Source organism: Guyanagaster necrorhizus (assembly GCF_019112545.1).
Source record: "Guyanagaster necrorhizus MCA 3950 unplaced genomic scaffold BT62scaffold_24, whole genome shotgun sequence".
NCBI lineage: Eukaryota > Fungi > Basidiomycota > Agaricomycetes > Agaricales > Physalacriaceae > Guyanagaster > Guyanagaster necrorhizus.
In genome coordinates this window covers 479,826-498,041 of record NW_025064903.1, presented here as the reverse complement: position 1 = coordinate 498,041, position 18,216 = coordinate 479,826, and the positions used below count along the sequence as shown (strand labels likewise).

Below are 18,216 nucleotides of genomic sequence, written 5' to 3'. Positions count from 1 at the left end.
TCTCATCTCCACTGAAAAGGTCACCATTTACCTTGATGACATCCTAATAATGTCCAAAATGAAGGAGGAGCATAGAGCATTAGTACAACAGGTACTAGCCCTTATGTGAAAGCACAAGCTATTCCTTAAGGTGGAAAAGTGTGAGTTCAAAGTCCTGGAGATAGAGTATCTTAGAGTTATCATCTTGGAAGAGAGTATATGAATAGATCCTATTAAGATTGCAGAGGTAACTGAGTGGCTAGAACCAACCAAGAAGAAGGAATTACAATCCTTCCTCAGATTTACAAATTTCTATTGATGCTTCATCTGAGACTACAGCAAGATAGTCTGTCCAATGACTCAATTAACTGGCAATGCTCCTTGGACTTGGGGCCTCTCCCAGCAGACTGCCTTTGATGACCTCAAACAATAGTTAGCTGAAGATGTCATACTCACCATTCTAACACAAGAAGAGAAATTCTGAGTCAAAGCTGACTCAAGCAAAGGGGCCATTGGAGCAGTACTCTTTCAGGAGCAGAAGAATAAATGGTGACCAGTGGTGTTCCTATCAAAAGCACTCATCATTATAGAATGGAATTATGAGATCTATGACAAGGAACTCATTGCCATTATGCTAGCACTTGAAGAATAGCATCACTACCTTATTGGGGCAGCTGAAGTCTTCAAAATTTGAACCGATCATCAAAACCTTTGATACTTTCATCAGCCTCAAAAGCTGAACCATCAACAGACCAGATGGGTCATGGAGCTGAGCCAATACCAATACATGCTCCACCATAAAGCAGAGACTGCCAACAAGAAAGCTGACTTACTCAGTCAGCAAGCAGACCACAACCAGAGAGGAGCTGACAACAAGAGAATGATTCTGTTATGGCCCAAGCACTTCAGGGCCATAATAATGCTGACAGAGGAGAAAATCCATAAGCACATCAAGAGTGCAACTCATGATAATAGTAAATGGGACCAACAGATGGCTCCCTCTCTTAACCATGAAAGAGAAATGATGAAGGAAGAAGGAATGATCCACTATGACAGACAGATTTACATCCCAAGAGATCAAAAGCTCTGTGGCAAGATTATTGCCACTTGTCATAATCACACTACAGCTGACCACCCCAAAATCACTAAGACCAAGGAGTTAGTACTGTAGGAGTACTGGTGGCCAAAAATAGAAAATGACATCACCATCTACATCCAAGCATGTGAAGTTTGCCAATAAGAGAAGTCATCAACTCAGGCCTGACTGGTCTCCCTGCACCCAAATGAAATTCCCTCATCTCTATGGACACACATCTCCATCAACATGATCACCAGTCTTCTCAACTGTAATGGATATAATGCAATTCTTGTCATTATTGATCATTTCTCTAAAGCAATCATTCTGATCACCTGTTCAATGAAACTAACTTCAGAAGGATGGGCTAAGATTCTCTATGATGAGATTTACATCAAATATAGCATGCCACAAGTCGTTATCTCAGATTAGAGACCACAGTTCATCTTCAAATTTCTCGATGACCTATATCAACTTTTGCACATCAAACACAATGTGTCCATGGCCTATCATCTGCAAACTGATGGACAGACAGAACATGCTAACCAAAAAATTAAGAAATATCTTTATCTCTTCATAAACTATCAATAAGATGACTGGGTTGAATGGTTGGCCCTTGCAGTGTTCTAACACAACAACCATATTCACTCAGCAACCAAAAAAACCTCATTCTTTATAAACCATGGCTGGCACCCTAACATCACTCAGACACAATGACACCACACCACTACACTGGCATCTGTGGATTTCACCTCTACAATAACAAAGATTCATGCTGAAACGAAAACAGTGCTAGAATGGGCCACTAAATCCATGAAAGCACAGTATGACAAACATCATCACCCTGCCCACAACTACATCACCAATGATAAAGTCTGGCTGGACATGACAAATCTGCATCTACCACAGCTAAAATGAAAACTCGCCAACAAGTGTACTGGACTCTTCCAAGTCTTATCAAAGGTTGGAGTGAGCATCTACAAGCTGTGCCTCTCTCTTTCTTGAAAGGTCCATAATGTCTTCAATGAGGCATTATTGACCCCATATATTGCATTCGCATTTCCAAATCAAGAAAAACCTCCACCTCTCCTGCCCAACTTGATTGATGACAAAGAACATTTCAAAATTGATCAAGTCTTAAACTACAAGCTGTACAAAATCAAAGTAAAGAGCAGAGGTACAACAACAACAGTTGACTATCTTGTCAGCTAGAAAGGATACAGCTTAGAATCTAATCAGTGAATAAACAAAAAACTCATAAATGCCAATGATGCTATATATGACTATAAAATATCCCTAAATTAAGCCATCAGGATGATGGTCTTAAGGAGGGAGTAATGTTATAATTTTTTTCATCTTCTTTATTTCAAATTTTTATTTATGCTTAGTCAAGGCACCAAAAGACAAGTGCTTAGAACCATAGAGAGGGCTTAGTCATCATAAGGCTGACTTCATCATAGTTTTCTGATGCAACTGATGACCAATAACAAGCATACAATCAACCTTTTATGTATGGTAACAATGCTCAAGGACAATGAACAATGAGGACAGAGAAACACACAATAAGCATAACATATTAATAGCATCCTATGTACAGTATTTAAAGGAGCTTGCTCTTGCTGATAATCCTCAGCTTTGAGCTAAAGTTTACACTTCCCATTCTATACTTGAGCCAGTCAGAAAGCCTTGTGACACACTGACCAGAGTCACATTTGTAAACTCAGCTGATTCCTGAAAGTGCAAAGGGACATCTGTTTATCACATGGTTTTACTCATGTGATGCTTGGGCATAACATCTATTTTTCTGTTCAATACCTATTTACTCAGATATCTTTCTTTGGATCTCAGTTCTCTGTTCTAAGGCATGTCTCATCAGTACATCAATAGCTGTGCATCTTTGATCAATGTGATCAGACTTGCCAATCATATTTCAATCGTAGTCTTTTTATTTTTAGCATGTCCTCTTGTAATAGTATTGGTGCATTTGGGGCCAAATGCTGGAATCTCACATGCAGCCTAATCCCTCTGGTATTAGTCTGTTACTAGGCCATGCACTCTGCTTATTATTACTTCAGTTTATCATTATGATAGCTAGGTTTCTGTGTGCTCTAGTTCTATTTTCTGTTACATGCTTACTGGCCTAGAATGCAGTCCATGTATTTGCAATTTTCACAATTTTACATGCCTGAACTTGGAGAGGGCATGTCATATCCCTTCCACTAAGATCTGGACCTTCCATGGTCCCTTCAGTAGGTACACATGTCTGTATTTCAATATTATCATGTTAAATTCACTGTGTTCTGTCATAGACACAATCACTGGACAATAGAACATCCTCTGGTCCACACAGAATCAGATCCTGAGCTTCAGCAATGCTGAAACATCCAACCAAGTTGCCCACATGTGTACCTGCTTACTTGCTGCTTCTCAATGGTATGCTGGTCTGGTTTGGGCACATACACATCGTACTTATATAAGAAATTCTCATATCTGATGATTTATCAGGCACAGGTGCTGTTCTCACACTATTTCTTTCTTTCTTTCCCCCTACTTCACTCTTCCAATGTCTTTCACACTGTTTTTCTAGCTTTCCTCATTATGATGATCTTTATCCCTTTGCTCACTATTCCTGTGATCACTCTTATGGCTAATCTCATTAGTGCCCATGCCTTTATGGCTGCATATTTCAATTCTTCTGTGGCAGATATCATAGAGCCCCAGGACCTCATCATTGCTGTTAACCAGGTGACCTCTTACTTGGTGTATGCTTACTTTCCACTCATTAACTTGCCATTCATGCCTACTTTGCTTCTATAGGCAGCATATCATGCTGGTCTCATGCATTTTGACCTGCATGACTCCAACTACAGTGTGTCCTTTCATCTAGAGCTTGCCAAACTCATTCAGCATATCCCTACTCATCTCCAATGCAAGAAGTGGAAAGCTTGGGCACTTACAGAGGTGGAGCATAAAAATTCCTCAGTATGTCCCCTTATTTCTCAGCCTGCTTTGCTTGCTCATATTTCCTTTATGCTAGTGGGACTATGATGCTTCTCTTCTTCTGTCTGGAGAGCTGGATTATAAGGATGGGAATTCATCCTCCATTCCCCACTGGCTCCTGCTCTCTTCATGTGCTATCTCTGCTCCCTCTGCTCCAGTGGTCATTGGCCCTACTGCCTTAGTCCCCAAAGTCATGGAACCTGAGGCTAGCTCATCTGGGTGAGTTCTGATCTTTGTTGCTCTTCTGTGTCTCTATTAGCTTATACTATTGTCCTACTTGCAGAGTCTCCTGGCCTACATCTATCAGGATCCCTCAGGTTTCAAGAGAACCTAGTAAGTTGCACTCTGTCTCTCTCCTTCTTACTGTAGCTCCTTTTCTTTTTCTATGTTTCCCTCCTGTTACTAAAAATACTATCTCTGTGGTTCTTCCAGCTGTCAGTTCTGGCTTGGTAGGTTATCTCTTTTCATATCCAGATTTTCACCTTCTCATCATCTTTGCCTTTGCAGAGAGTCACAGTGGTTCATAAACATCAGCAGGAGACAGGAATCCTGGCTCCTGTAAGTCAATCTTCCTTATTTTTCTTTGCCTGTGTTTATTCCTTCTCTCTTCTCCTAGACTGTATCTGCCCCTGCCTCTAAGAGGGCCAAGCCTATCCCATATGTTGTTTATATTACCTTCAGCCATATTCCCCTCATCTTCCATTTCCCTTAGTGCAGCTAGCTCATCTCAGTCTCACATGCAGCCTTTGGTACCTCTTTCCTCAGTTTCCCTGATCACCTTCCAGTGGAAGCCAATTCCTGGCTCTCTCAAATTCTCTGTCCCATCTGGTGTGTTTTTTCATTTCTTCTCTATGGTTTTTTCTTATTCTCTGGTTGATATTGTCTTCCAGCTCCACCTATTGATCATGATACCAGTACTCCTTCTGCTGTGGAGAGCGATAGGCCTGCTGGCTCTTCTCCATGCTCAGTCAGTACTCCTGATCCTGCTAGTGAGAGTTCTGAAGGTGCTCCCATAGAGGCTGTTCCTTCAGCTCTGGACAGCCTGTTATCTCCCTCTCTTCATGCATATCATCCCCTGACCAGTGAGCCTCTCCCTGGTATCACTTATCTTGCCTTTTTAGCCTCTCTCAAATCTGCTTCTCCTCCTCCTATACATGCATCTTTCCAATGCAAAGATATGACAGTTCTAGTGGCCTCTGGAAAGCCTCCTCACTCTCAGTGTATGCAGCAGTCTATTCTCACAGTTTCCAAAGCTCCTGCTAATATGACTGTGAGGGAGACTGTTAACTATACTATTTATGCATGCATCTTTCATCTGGCCATTGATCTCCAGTTCCATGAACCTCTTTTCCATCAGGCCCTAGAATATATGAAGCTTTCTATGCTTCCTGTTGCTCCTGACTCTTTGACCAAGTGAGTCCTTTCTTTCCATTTTTTATTCACATTCTGATTGTATTTTCTTTACAGATCATCTGCATGATTGCACAGTGGCTGAGAATACATCTACCATTGTCATTCCAATAAAAATCCTTATTTCGTCTATCCTTCTCTGGTATATTTGTCTTTTCTGTTCCTATTTCCTCACTCACTAGCTTTTCTGGCCATGCTTTAACTGCACTTTGGCTGGTTTCTCTAAGGAGTGCATTTTTGAGGGTGGAGTTGGTGAGAAGATCTGTATGTGCTGTAGATCCACTTGTCATGGCCATTGCTCTGCATGCTGGGATGCCAATCAGCTCTATCATGCCACTACTTTATTAGACCCTCTCACTCTCAGTGGTGATAGTGGTATGTTTTTTCTAATCTCTGTTTATTTCTGGTCTGCCTGATTGTCTTGCTCTTAGCTATTCATCATGGTGTTGACCATATCAAGTGTATCAAAGTCAAAATCAAGCTGCTCACAAGGTTTCTTCAGCTCTTGTATGAGGACTGGCAGCAGGTTGTGGGTGAGCTTACTGATGGTCTTAATGCCATTGCTTCTTATGAGCATGGTACTGAGATCATCGAAGCTTATGCACAAGTCTCTGATCTCTTTAAATCTTTCTTGGTACATCCTGGTTCTAAGGATACATCTATCAATGGGGATGCCATGGTGTCTAGCTCTGACACTGAGTAAAGCCTGATATCTCTCTTAACACATCTTGGATGCTTGTACTTCTTTCTGTTTCCTTTCTTTGCACTATGTTTTCTTGTAGATATTCTTCTTTATTTATAGCCGCACTCAGGGTCTTTAGATGCAGCCAGTAGTAGCACTCTGTTCATAGCTCATTGTCATATTGTGTGCTCTTTTTCTTACAGGCCTGTAGAGCTCTAGTATACCAATATACCTCTTTTGTTGCGCTTTTTTCGATTTCAGCTGAGCCTGAGTTTTATATTTCAATCTCTCTGGCTTACAAGAGCTCTGATTACCATGTTGGGCTCATACCTGAGTCCTGCGCATCAGTATTCTTTATTCATTATTTCTCCTTTTCTGTCATTTTATAAGCTGTCCTGTTGCTCTCTTCCAACCTGTTCTTCTTATTTCCTTGGTGGGATGTCGGTATCATTGCGTGTTGACTCTCCTTTAACTGTCTGGATCTGTCACTGCTATCAATAATTTGATTTTCTGTCATTATTCCATTATTTCTTTTTTATTCTTCTGTTTCTATGTCTAGCAGGGATTGCAATCACAAAATTTACTGTCTCTGTTATAGTAATACCCTAGGTATACCACTATATCCCCTACACCAAAAGCATCTAACTGTCCTCAGTTATAATTCAAATGATAATTTATTTATTTTATAAGGCCAGATCAGGTTTTCAAGTCTTGCACATGTCAAACATTAGTTTTCTGAGCTTGGCACCCTTAATGTCTGTCCTTTCTCATAGAATTTCTTTTTCTGTTATTATTTTCCTGATCAAATATTATTATCACATAGGTATAAAGGTTGAGGGTTTTTCATCTTGTTTTGACTCCACTCACCATCTCTCTTATTGTCTTTACTGTTACTTGTCCATTTCTTCTCCGTTCTCTGTCAAAATGATCCCTACTTTCATTGTTGTGAAGGCTGTCATCATGTCCCTCTGCAAGGATCCTGCTACTACTGTGAATGATCATTTTGATCAACTCCAGGAGTATACCGTATGTGTTTGTGCACTATTCCTGCCATTTTACTGACTTCTACCTGATAGTCTCATCTTGAGCATTATAAAAGCAAGCTCACCAGGGATAAGGACCTCAAGGAGTTGGTTTTTCACACTCACACTGCTATTGAAAAGGAATTCCATACCAATGCTTCCAAGCAGCCTAACCATAAGGTGCTCAAGACCATCATGAGATGGGTTCAAAGTGAGTGAGGTCAGCTTGCAGATGATGGGCCAGGTGCTCCTTCCCTTCCAACTGGCCCTTATTATGACCCTAAGTTGGTTTATAATCGTTTTCTCTGTTTAATAGCTCTTCTGACTGATTTTCTCCTGCTAGGCCAGAGTTATTGCATGCAATAAGGGCAAAGACTGTGCTATTCATCATTCTTGTGTCACTGTTGATACTGAGTCTGATGATGACAAGGATGACCCAGACAAGATAGCAGTCCATTCTGATTCTGATACTGAGTCTATTAAAGTATGTCTAGTCTTCACAATCTCTGCTTGACTATCTGAGGTCCAATCTCCTCAAGATGGTCATTGATGAGGAGGCCTCCAGGGCTGGATGGTTTCTGAAGTTTTTCAAGGCTAGGCCTAGCAATGTGGTTACTGAAAACAAGCATAAGGAATCCTACAAGGTCAGAGTCTTTGTATGTTATCAGTGTCCCCTTCACTAAGAGATTGTAATTCTAGAAAGAGCCATCTTTCTGTGTGCATTCTGGTGCCAATAGTCATTCTTTTGCTGATTGCTCCAACAAGAGTCAGGTATGTTGTCTCCTTTTCTTGCCTACCACTTGTGTTTCTGACCAGTAAAGTGGCTCAGACAACTTTCCAAAGGTTTATCAGCAAAGACAGTGCTCATGCTTGCAAGCATGCTAAGCCATCATTCCTGCTTCCATCAGTCTGAGAGTATTTCCATCATGGTTTTCATGAGGTTGGAGAGCAGCACCCTGTCTCAGCTCTTGGACTTATTAATGCCTGTATGTATCTCTTTTTCATTGCTCACTATGTCATTTCTTAATTGTGCTCTTTATATTTTCAGTTGCCAACAATAAGGAAGCTGCTCCTAGTGTCGATGCTTTGTACAAGAGTTATAAAGGATTGACCATGAGTTGTTTTACAGTGGAGAGACCTGAGCATCTGGCCAAGCTTGAGAGTGCCCTCATGGATGATGTCCTTGTGCTCCAGCACACTCTATATGCTGCTGAGAAACAGCACACTTTTCTCCTTGATGAACTTGAATGTGTCCAGTCTGCCCTTCATCCCTTGGTTCCAGCATCAGCAGACTCTGAAGATCCTACTCCTGTGGAGACTGAGACTCCTTCTGCTCCTTTCACCTTATCTAATGTGAAGCCTCTGTCTGCCTGATCCCAGGGCAGTAGTGATACTTGACATCTATGGTACTCATCCATCATCTGGTCATCTCTTACTGGTTTGTCATGATCTCTTATTCTCCTTTTCTATCTTTGACTCCAATGTAGCACTCTTTTAAACCTTCTCATATCGCAAGTACAGTAGCTAGTGCTGTATATTCTGTTATTACTTAGTAATTATATGCCTGTAGAAGGCATTTCTGCATTCTGCACTAATCTTCATCTAAGTTAACTGTGTCTGACACTTTTGGAGTTGGTGATTCTTTGAACTCTTTAGTGAAGTTCAATAGCCATCTGTCTTTTGGTTCTGGTGACTCTAATATCTTTCACAATTCTTTTGAATCTTTGCACAGCTAGTGCATGACCTTATCATCAATTTCTATAGAATTGCATGTGAGGTATGGGATCACACAGAATGCTGCAATCTTTGAATCAATTAGCATGCTATCTAGTTCTGCCAGGATGTAGTTTCCTGCACTTGAGCAGTCCAGTACAACTAAGAAACTTAGATACTATAGTTTCATCTTTGTATTCAGTGCACTCTCAATCTGTGTATTGTGCATTAGAACTAAGTCCCCTCATTTGAAGTTATAGGACTTAATTTTATTTGCATGCATTATCGCATACTTCAATGTATCTTGTTTCTTTTTCTCATCCATATTATTGTGCATCTCTGCTACTTTATCTGCATGTTTCTCTAGTGCTATCATGCACAATCCATGGAGCTCCCAATCCTCTATAATTCTCTCTGGATACTCAACTAGCCATGTTGCTTTTAGCACATCAAGTGGTAATATTGGATGTGCACCAGTAACCACAAAAAAGGGAGAGCATCCCATCCATTTTCTGACAGTGATTCTATCAGCCCACATCACTAGCATGAAGTAATAATGTCACTTTTTTTCATTTCCCCCACATGCTTTGAATAGGCTCTGCTGCACATCACAGTGCAGTTGTTCTATCCTTCTATTGGCCTGTGAGTTGTATAGAGATATTCTTATCCCCTTTATACCATATTTCTGTTTTAAATATGCTACTGCAGCTTTAAATTGCTTACTGTTATCCATTATTATCAAGGAAATACAGCTCTACCAGCATATGATATCTTCAAATAACCATTCTGTGATTGCTTGTGCAGTTTCACTCACTAAGGTTCATCCTCCTGGCATATGTTGCAAGTGCTAACAAAGCATGAGATATTGCACTCCATCTCTAGCCACCAAAATCTCTCTTTAATCAACATTTTTATCATATATATCCCTCGGTGTCTTAGTTGATCATATGCTGCTTTCATTATATACATTCTCTTCTCTGAGTAGATGACTAGCTTATATTCTGGCTCTATATCTTGTCTATATAGCTTTCCTTTATCCACCATGAAGTTCTTTGCATATCTTATAAAGTTCTGGTATTGATTATCATTAAATCCAGGTATCCACATGGTAGGGTTCTCATGCCACTGAATTACCTGTGGCAATTGCTTATCTAGCATGTTTGCATACCTACTCCTTCATGATTCATCATAACTCGCTATGTCACTGTACTCAGCAGCCTCAGAGAGCAGTAGTCCCATGTTATACAGTACTGCATGTGTTTCACCATGCTCTAAGGCTTCCTGTATTACTTTGTCTTTATGGAAGTCATGTACTGCTCTGGCAACTGTTACAAAGCTATGCTGAGTGTCAATTCTCTCTTTAAATTCTGCAATGTCTTCTATCTCATCTTCAGTCCCATTGATGAATTTCCATGGTTCCTTATCTGGTGGACTATATTTATCTTCTGGATTTGAGTATTCTTCATCTCCTGGCTGGAAACTGCACCTAGATAATTCATCTGGTGCATGTCTCTCATCTGGGATATATACCAATGTGAAGTGAAACATCAAGATAGACTTTATCCATCTGTTTATTGCAGCATTAGGAAACTCATCAGGGTTTCTAAGCATTTCAGCAATGTATTTCACATCTGTCTCTACTACCAATTTTCTCACTCCAAAGAGCCAATGTCAGCAAGCATGCAGGGCTCTGAATAGTCCATAGAGCTCCCATTTTGGTTGTGAAAAGCACACTTCTCACTCATTTAAAACAATAGAACCAAAGTGTGCATATCTCCTTTGCTTTGGATTATCTGGATCAACTTGACAGATATGGAATCCGACTGCATGGTATGATGTGTCTACTCCCAAAATCACATCTGTGTCCAGCTCATAATCAATTGGCATCAAAGATGGACTAGAGCGCAATGCATCCTTCAATATCTGCATCAATTCTCTCTGCTTACCTCCAAATTTGAATGGTACTTTTAAGCAAGTTAATCTTGTCAAGGCATCTGCTTTCTTGGCATAATCTTTAATGAACATCCTGTATACTCCCACTGTTCCCAGAAAAGAGTGCACATCTCCTAAGTCTTCATATGGTCCCCATCACATTATCACTCCTACTCTGTCTGTTTCAGATTTTCTGCCTTTATAGATGCAATGGTGTCTCACAACCATGATTTCTGACATGCAAAGGACTGCTTTGTGACCAGGGAAAGTTCCCCCAGCATATTTCATGCATTGTACCACTCAGTTCATATTCTGGAAGTGTTTCCACACAAATCTGTGAATCCCTCAGTTTTCCTTGATAGTTTCATATTCTCCACCTTTAATTTCATAGCATGTTTTTGGTCCTCATACCAGAACATCATCTACATATGGTATAGTGATATGGGTACTTCATCCTTCAATATATAAGTTATATCATCATAAAATATTGGTACTGAGTTTGTCCATCTTATAGGCAATGTCACAAGTCTTAGCATGCCAAATGGTGTTTGGAATATAGTAAGATCCCTAGATCTCTCATCTAAGGTTCTCTCATTATATTCTATATAGAGATCCAATGTGCCTCTACAGGAACATCCTGCAAAGTGCTTTGCTAGCTCATGTGTCACTGGAGGCACTCCTGAGTGCTTGATTGTGATCACATTCAAGAGCTCCAGGCTATGGACTAGCCTCAGGCTCTTTTCATCTTTCTTAACCACACAAAACCAATGTGAGTGATAAGAGGAGTTTGATGGCTCATACACTCCTGCATTAATCTTGGTTTTTATTATCTTGCATACCTGATCAAATATTCCTGGTGAAATTGGTATGTTCTTCTGTATCTAAGGAGTATGCTCTACAGCTGGGATGGTTACTGGCAGAAAGTACTCCTCCTTAAAATGGCCTCACTTGGTATCATCCCAAGAAAATCCCTTGCTCTGCAGGCACATAAACTCATACATGAGCTTGCACTCTTCTGGCTATAGAAAGTCTTCTGAGTGAACTCTGTTGATTATCTCTTTGCACTCTTGGGTGTACCTTTCTGTTGGTATATATTCTGGTGGATGGATACTCAATTGAGGCATGCTTGCCAAAGGGTCTCCTCTAATTTCATGCAGAATGCAGAACTCTGATGGTAATCCTCCTGTAATAGGTCATATCTTTTGTGCTACTGGCTTATATTTCTTTGTTGCAAAGACATCTTTTACTGATCCTACTGCAGGTGGAGAATACTCCATGCTGACTTTGTCAAAAAGTTTAATTTTCATGCATCACTCTGAGCTTGCTTTGCATTGTATCTCACTTACATTCTATGTGATGTCTCTTGCACATGTCTCTGCACCTCTGTCCTGTCTTTTCATGTCTTTTATTTCTTTAAGTGCCCCAAAATACAAGGATAAAGTCCTATGCACTCTTGTATTCTCACCATGCACCATTGAGCTTGCTACAGCATATACTGTCTGTAATTCTTCTTTCTCAAATACATGTAATCTTGTGGGCTTTGCATATGTGCTGATCATCAGATCACCATCTTGATCAGGCTCTATTATTAGTGCTAAATCTTTTTGATTGTTAATCAAATCACTGATCATTGAAAACTCTTGCTTACTTCGCATGTCATAAACATCTTCTGTCTCCTGGAGAATGTTGGTACCATCACACACTGTGCAGAGTTAGGATTCTTTATCTTAATAGTCTGTCCTCCATCTGCTGTATTATATACCATACTTGTTGTTAGTGCATCAAAGGGTCTATCAAGCAATACATCATAGGCAGGATCCTTGATGATATATACTTGTAGATATACTGTGATATCACTGAACAAGAATGGGATATTCTTTATCATCTCAAGGGACTTCTTTACTTGCTTATTTGCAGATTGCATGTTTATTACTTTGTCTGGGTCATACATCAATTCCAGGCTCTCAGCTACTCAGCTAGACATCAACACAATCTGTGAGCCTGTATCATACAAGCTTTCAAACCACTCTACACCATTTATAAAAGGGAAGACAGAGCACAAAGTCTGTGAGTCTTTAGCTACATAGATCTGCTTTAGAACTTCTCCTTTTTCTGTGGCATCATTCAGATATTGCTCCAAAGAGTCTTGCCAGACCACTGCACCTTCAGGAATCCCATTGCTGGCCTCAGTGGTCACCACAAAGTTTCCTTCAAATGAGATCTCTGATAAGTATACAGCATCCTTTAGTAATCCAGTTCTCTTATCATCAGTTGTCTCTGCAAAAGGAAGGGCCTCAGTGACTCTATCTTCGCTGTCTGACTCTGATTCTTTCTCTATGACTAGCCCAAACTGTTGCTTGCCATTTTTCTTGGATTTATCCAGGGATACTCATTTCATAGTCAACTCTTATTTAACTGAACTGCCAATCTTTGACAGAGCAAGCAATTCTCCAACTGTCATGACTATAGGAGACTTTATGAGTCACTCTAATATCTCAGGTGAGTTTGCATGCTCTTCTACTGGTGCTTTCAACTGGTAAGCCACTAATTTCTCCTCAGCCACATAGAGCACAAACCCTGTCTTCTTGGGCCATCTCCTTGATGGATCTCCCTTTCTACCTGCATTGGTAACATCTGGAACATTGAGATATAGCATCTCTGGTTCTGGAGTTAGACTGCACACAGTCAGTATGGTCTTGAGCATGGGATCCAGCCACACTTGCTTTTTGCTTGTTGTCTTTGATGGAAATTCTACTTCAGAATCATCCAGTGACATGTCTTCTCCATGTTCAGGCATGTAAAATTGCAAAAATTGCGAATACATGGACTGCATTCCAGTCCAGTAAGCATATAACAGAAAATAGGACTAGAGCACACAGAAACCTAGCTATCATGATAAACTGAAGTAATAATAAGCAGAGTGCATGGTCTAGTAACAGACTAATACCAGAGGGGTTAGGCTGCATGTGAGGTCCCAGCACTTCACCCTAAATGCACCAATACTATTACAAGAGGATATCCTAAAAATAGAAAGACTATGATTGAAATATGATCAGCAATTCTGATCACATTGATCAAAGATGCACAGCCATTGATGCACTGATGGGAAATGCCTTAGAACAGAAAACTGAGACCCAAAGAAAGATATCTGAGTAAATGGGTATTGAACAGAGAAATAGAATGATGACAACAAAGTAATAAGTAGAGAAATATTACCCCAGGAATGAATAGCATGCATACTTATAGTGCCTTAGCATGCATAACACAGTGAGGGACTCTGCATCATACCAAGAAATGGCACCTTTGATGAGTCAGATGGAATGACTGACTAGACACAGAGAAGCAGAACATAGCCATTGTGGCTGACTCCTGGTATGAGAGATAACCCCAGGGGTCTGAAACAGTTTACTACTGTCAGAGATGTCACTGGAAAAATAAGAAAGTGAGCAGACCTGGTGAGACCAGCTAGCTGATGTCAGCTAGTGAAGGAACAGTGAGCACAGCTCTTGCACAAAAGAGAATAAGCATGGTGACTGTGATATGCATGCAAATAATACCTGTGGGATCTGGCACAGAGTTCCACACTTTGAGGATACCATAGTAGGATTATATTAGTAAGTACCATAGTAGAGTACTTAAAGATGAGATTGTATGACTGGAGAAAAAAGTTTTCTGACCCCCCACAGTTGCAGTGTATTGGGCACAGAAAGCCTTGCACTCTAGCTTTGGGTTTGTGTTAGTAACTCCAGATGAGAGAATAAACTTATTATTGAATATCATTGAGAGAGCTGTGAGAACTAAGTGAGGCATCAAAGCTCATGAAGGACTTGGGCCCAGTTTGATAAGAGATTTTGGATTGCACTTTAATCTGAGAATAAGAGAGCAGTGTCTGAAGAGCATCATCTTGAGTTTTTGAGGTATTTGTAACATGCAGCACTACAGGTGGCAGAGGTTCAAACCCTTTGGTCTGTTGGATGGAGTTTTATTGTGTTTGTGTCTCTGAATTGCATAGGTTTGAATCCTGTAGGTCTATGATCAGTTTGAAAACTTGTGAATAGAGATCTGTGCTTTTGGTCATTTGTGGATGTGTTTGTGATTGGTTTTTGCTTAGAGCATGAAGCTTTGAGTTGTGTATTGTGTGTGTTAGGGATTTGAGTTGATCTGAGCTGTGCTTGGAACTATTTGAGAGTTTTGAGGGAGTGTTTCAACATACTGTATTGAACTGCAGTACCCTTTGCCTTGACGCCTGGCAACACCAGTTGCCACCTCTTGTTTTAATAAAATGAAAAGCTTTGAGACTTAGAAAAGCCTTGGACTGTTGTAAGTGTGCTATTGCCATTCATGTGCTGTGATCTCATTGAAAAAGACAATTATATTTGTTGATTGCTACTTTTATTGCATTATAATCCCCTCATGAACTAAGAGTTTTATGTGTGTGTTGGTGTGAGTGTGAGCAGTGGATAACACTCTGCTGTATCTGTTTTCACCTTGCATGCACTCAGATCCACTTCATCAGTGTATCCTTCACTACCTCAGCTCTAACTGCTCCTCTCTGTTTTTTATTTCTTATGTCCTCCAAGGGTGATGGTGAATCTGACCTGGCAACTCCATGAGTCATTGTATGATTCCTGCCCTCCTTCATTGAATGCCTAAAAAAACCCTGCTCTCTGTCCTTATCCAACAGTTCTTGCTCCACTGGTTCATTAGATAGTGGCCTCTTACTGTGAGTCCACATTTCTGACTCTTGGCTTGTCTGCTGCATCCTTATTGCAAACACCTGGCACTCCAGTTTCTATTTTTCTTGCAATAGCATGCTATAACCCTCTGAGACATAGAATAGCCCTGAAGTGTCTATAGCATTTATCACTATATTCTGGCTCTGCAACTTGCCAGCTTTCATGTGCACATAGTATTCATCAATGCACTCTTTCACATACTGCCCTCTAATATCTTTGGGTACCTCTCTCTCATCTGGTAGTCATGCTCTTCTATCAACCATCTCTATTTTTCTGGCCTTGATGTATGAGGCTTTTATGAAGCACTCACTCGAGCAGTGCTTATCTGTATCTCTACAGAAAAAGCATGCACACAAGTAATTCTGTCCATATTCCATTGCTCCTGGGCCTAAATTATATGCTGATGCTTGCATTCTATTAGCCTGCTGCTGCATGAACATCATGAGACTCTTCTGGTTCTCCATCATAGCTTTCTCTAAACTTGCAAGCCTTTTATCACTCACAGAGGTCTGCTGTTCCATGAAATCCTTTATGACAGCAAGCACACTCTCTATCTCTTCCTGTTTCACACCATGCTCTTCTACCACAGGTAAATTGCATGCAGCCATAGTTAATCAGTGCTATTTGTGTGCAATTGATGTTGAGGTTGAGATATCTCATGCCTCATCTCGCTTTCTGTCTATGGATGAGAATACATCTTGCAGTGCTGTTAATTCAGCATCCATGATCTCTTTTAGTTTATAGGGATCTGCATTATCTCACCTTGTCAATCCTGTGGGTGGTGGTAACCACTCTAGCTGTAGCTTAATGGACCTATACAGCTTGTCAGACATAGGTGTGAGGAATGAATCCACCAGTTCTCTGTTTGATAGTACTTTGTTTAGCACAGATGCAAGTACTTGGAATTCTCTTTTGAATGCTATAAACTGACTCTTGTCATTAATCTGGACTATGTCATAATGATGTACTAGCCTTTTGAGTTCTAATATTGCATCTCTATCACTGTCCTGCATGCCATCATAACAGTCTAGTACTTCAGATTTAAAGTCATCATATTTTTCACCAGCAGCAAAGCTAAGAAGCACTTTCCACTGGTGCTCTGTTTTGATATCTGTATAAGATATCACTGCTTTCTTTTTCTCCTCATTATCATCAACCACACACTTGTCAAAGAGGTCTTCTAACCTCAAGAAGAAGTGCTCAAGTTTCTTGGCATCAGAGAAACTCTCAAAGTGTGATGCAGCTTTTTCATTCAGTCTTGGCATTGATGATGCTATAGTTGCAAACTCAGTATTAGTTGGGATCATCAGATCTGGATTTTGGTTTAAATTAGGTTGTGAGTTTGAAGTAGAGAGTGGTACAATTTCTAAAGAGTTATCTTCACTGGGGTTGATCCAACATCAAAAAAGACTAAACTCAGAATTAGAAACTGGAGTGGGCTGTGATCCTGCTTTACTCCTGTGTTTCTATGCAGTGAGCTCTGTTTCCAAAGTATTCTGACTCTGTGGTCATGAGGTAAGAGAGTAAATTGGTGGCAGATGTATTCCACTTGCTGCTTTCTCTGCTCTAGTCCTTAGCTCTCGAGTTTGGTTGATTCCAGCTATTCTGACTCTTAATAAGTATCCACACCACTGAGAAAATCACACAACATATTTTCACTAGCTGTCTTTACAAGAAAGCATGCTAGCAGGTTTACTCTAAGAGAAGGAAACTTTAGATAGTTATTCACCCCATTAAAACAATTGCTTAAAGGAATCTCTTCCAAATCCAATTGTATTCATTTAAAACTACTTCTCCCCCCTTGTGGTGGGCTCCAGATGAAGTGGATCTGAGCATGCATAAGGTGAAAATAGAAACAGCAGAGCATTATCCACTGTCCACACTCACACCAACACACATATAAAACTCTTAGTTCATGAGGGGGTTATAATGCAATAAAAGTAGCAATCAACAAATATAATTGTCTTCTTCAATGAGATCACAGCATGCAGACAGTAATAGTGCACTTACAACAGTCCAAGGTCTCTTTAAGTCTCAAAGCTTTTCATTTTATCAGAACAAGAGATGACAACTGGTGTTGCTGGGCCTCAAGGCAAAGGATACTGCAGTTCAATACAATATGTCAAAACACTCCTTTAAAACTCTCAAATGATTCTAAGCACAGCTCAGATCAACTCAAATCCCTAACACACATAATACACAACTCAACACTTTGTGCTCTAAGCAAAAACCAATCACAAACATGTTCACAAGTGCCAAAGAGCACAGATCTCTGTTCACAAGCTTCCAAACTGATCATAGATCCACAGGATTCAAACCTATGTGATCCAGAGATACAAACACAATAAAACACTATCTGACAGACCAAAGGGTTTGAACCTCTGCCAATCTGCAGAAATAACACAAAAGCGCACACTAATCAAGCCAAAGGGTTTGAACCTCTACCATCTGTAGCACTGTGCATCATAAATACCTCAAAAACTCAAGATGATGCCCTTCAGACACCACTCTCTTATTCTCAGGTTAAAGTGCAATCCAAAATCTCTTATCAAACTGAGCTCAAGTCCTTCATGAGCTTCAATGCCTTGCTTAGTTCTCACACCACTCTTAATGATATCAATAATCAGTTTATTCTCTCACCTGGAGTCACTAACACAAACTCAGAGC

The 18,216-nt window shown here is 40.3% G+C and overlaps 3 protein-coding genes across 3 annotated transcripts; 2 read left to right on the top strand and 1 right to left on the bottom strand.

Moving 5' to 3' along the window:
- Window positions 1-3,697: 3,697 nt before the first annotated feature.
- Window positions 3,698-5,534, top strand: BT62DRAFT_922065 (uncharacterized protein; the record flags this gene model as incomplete). The annotated part of the gene is made up of 11 exons (XM_043184378.1): window positions 3,698-3,799; window positions 3,872-4,036; window positions 4,092-4,273; window positions 4,338-4,387; window positions 4,487-4,503; window positions 4,529-4,612; window positions 4,798-4,882; window positions 4,945-5,136; window positions 5,176-5,324; window positions 5,388-5,467; window positions 5,522-5,534. 11 exons carry the CDS (start codon window positions 3,698-3,700, stop codon window positions 5,532-5,534), a joined length of 1,119 nt encoding a protein of 372 aa, XP_043036785.1.
- A 1,536-nt stretch (window positions 5,535-7,070) lies between these two features.
- BT62DRAFT_922064 (uncharacterized protein) lies at window positions 7,071-8,542 on the top strand (the record flags this gene model as incomplete). Its single annotated transcript, XM_043184377.1, has 8 exons — window positions 7,071-7,172; window positions 7,223-7,379; window positions 7,401-7,456; window positions 7,512-7,619; window positions 7,663-7,824; window positions 7,868-7,939; window positions 8,109-8,154; window positions 8,217-8,542. 8 exons carry the CDS (start codon window positions 7,071-7,073, stop codon window positions 8,540-8,542), a joined length of 1,029 nt encoding a protein of 342 aa, XP_043036784.1.
- Window positions 8,543-15,605: 7,063 nt separating this feature from the next.
- Window positions 15,606-16,814, bottom strand: BT62DRAFT_922063 (uncharacterized protein; the record flags this gene model as incomplete). The annotated part of the gene is made up of 6 exons (XM_043184376.1): window positions 15,606-15,706; window positions 15,751-15,814; window positions 15,860-15,874; window positions 16,053-16,129; window positions 16,481-16,556; window positions 16,584-16,814. 6 exons carry the CDS (start codon window positions 16,812-16,814, stop codon window positions 15,606-15,608), a joined length of 564 nt encoding a protein of 187 aa, XP_043036783.1.
- Window positions 16,815-18,216: the final 1,402 nt, after the last annotated feature.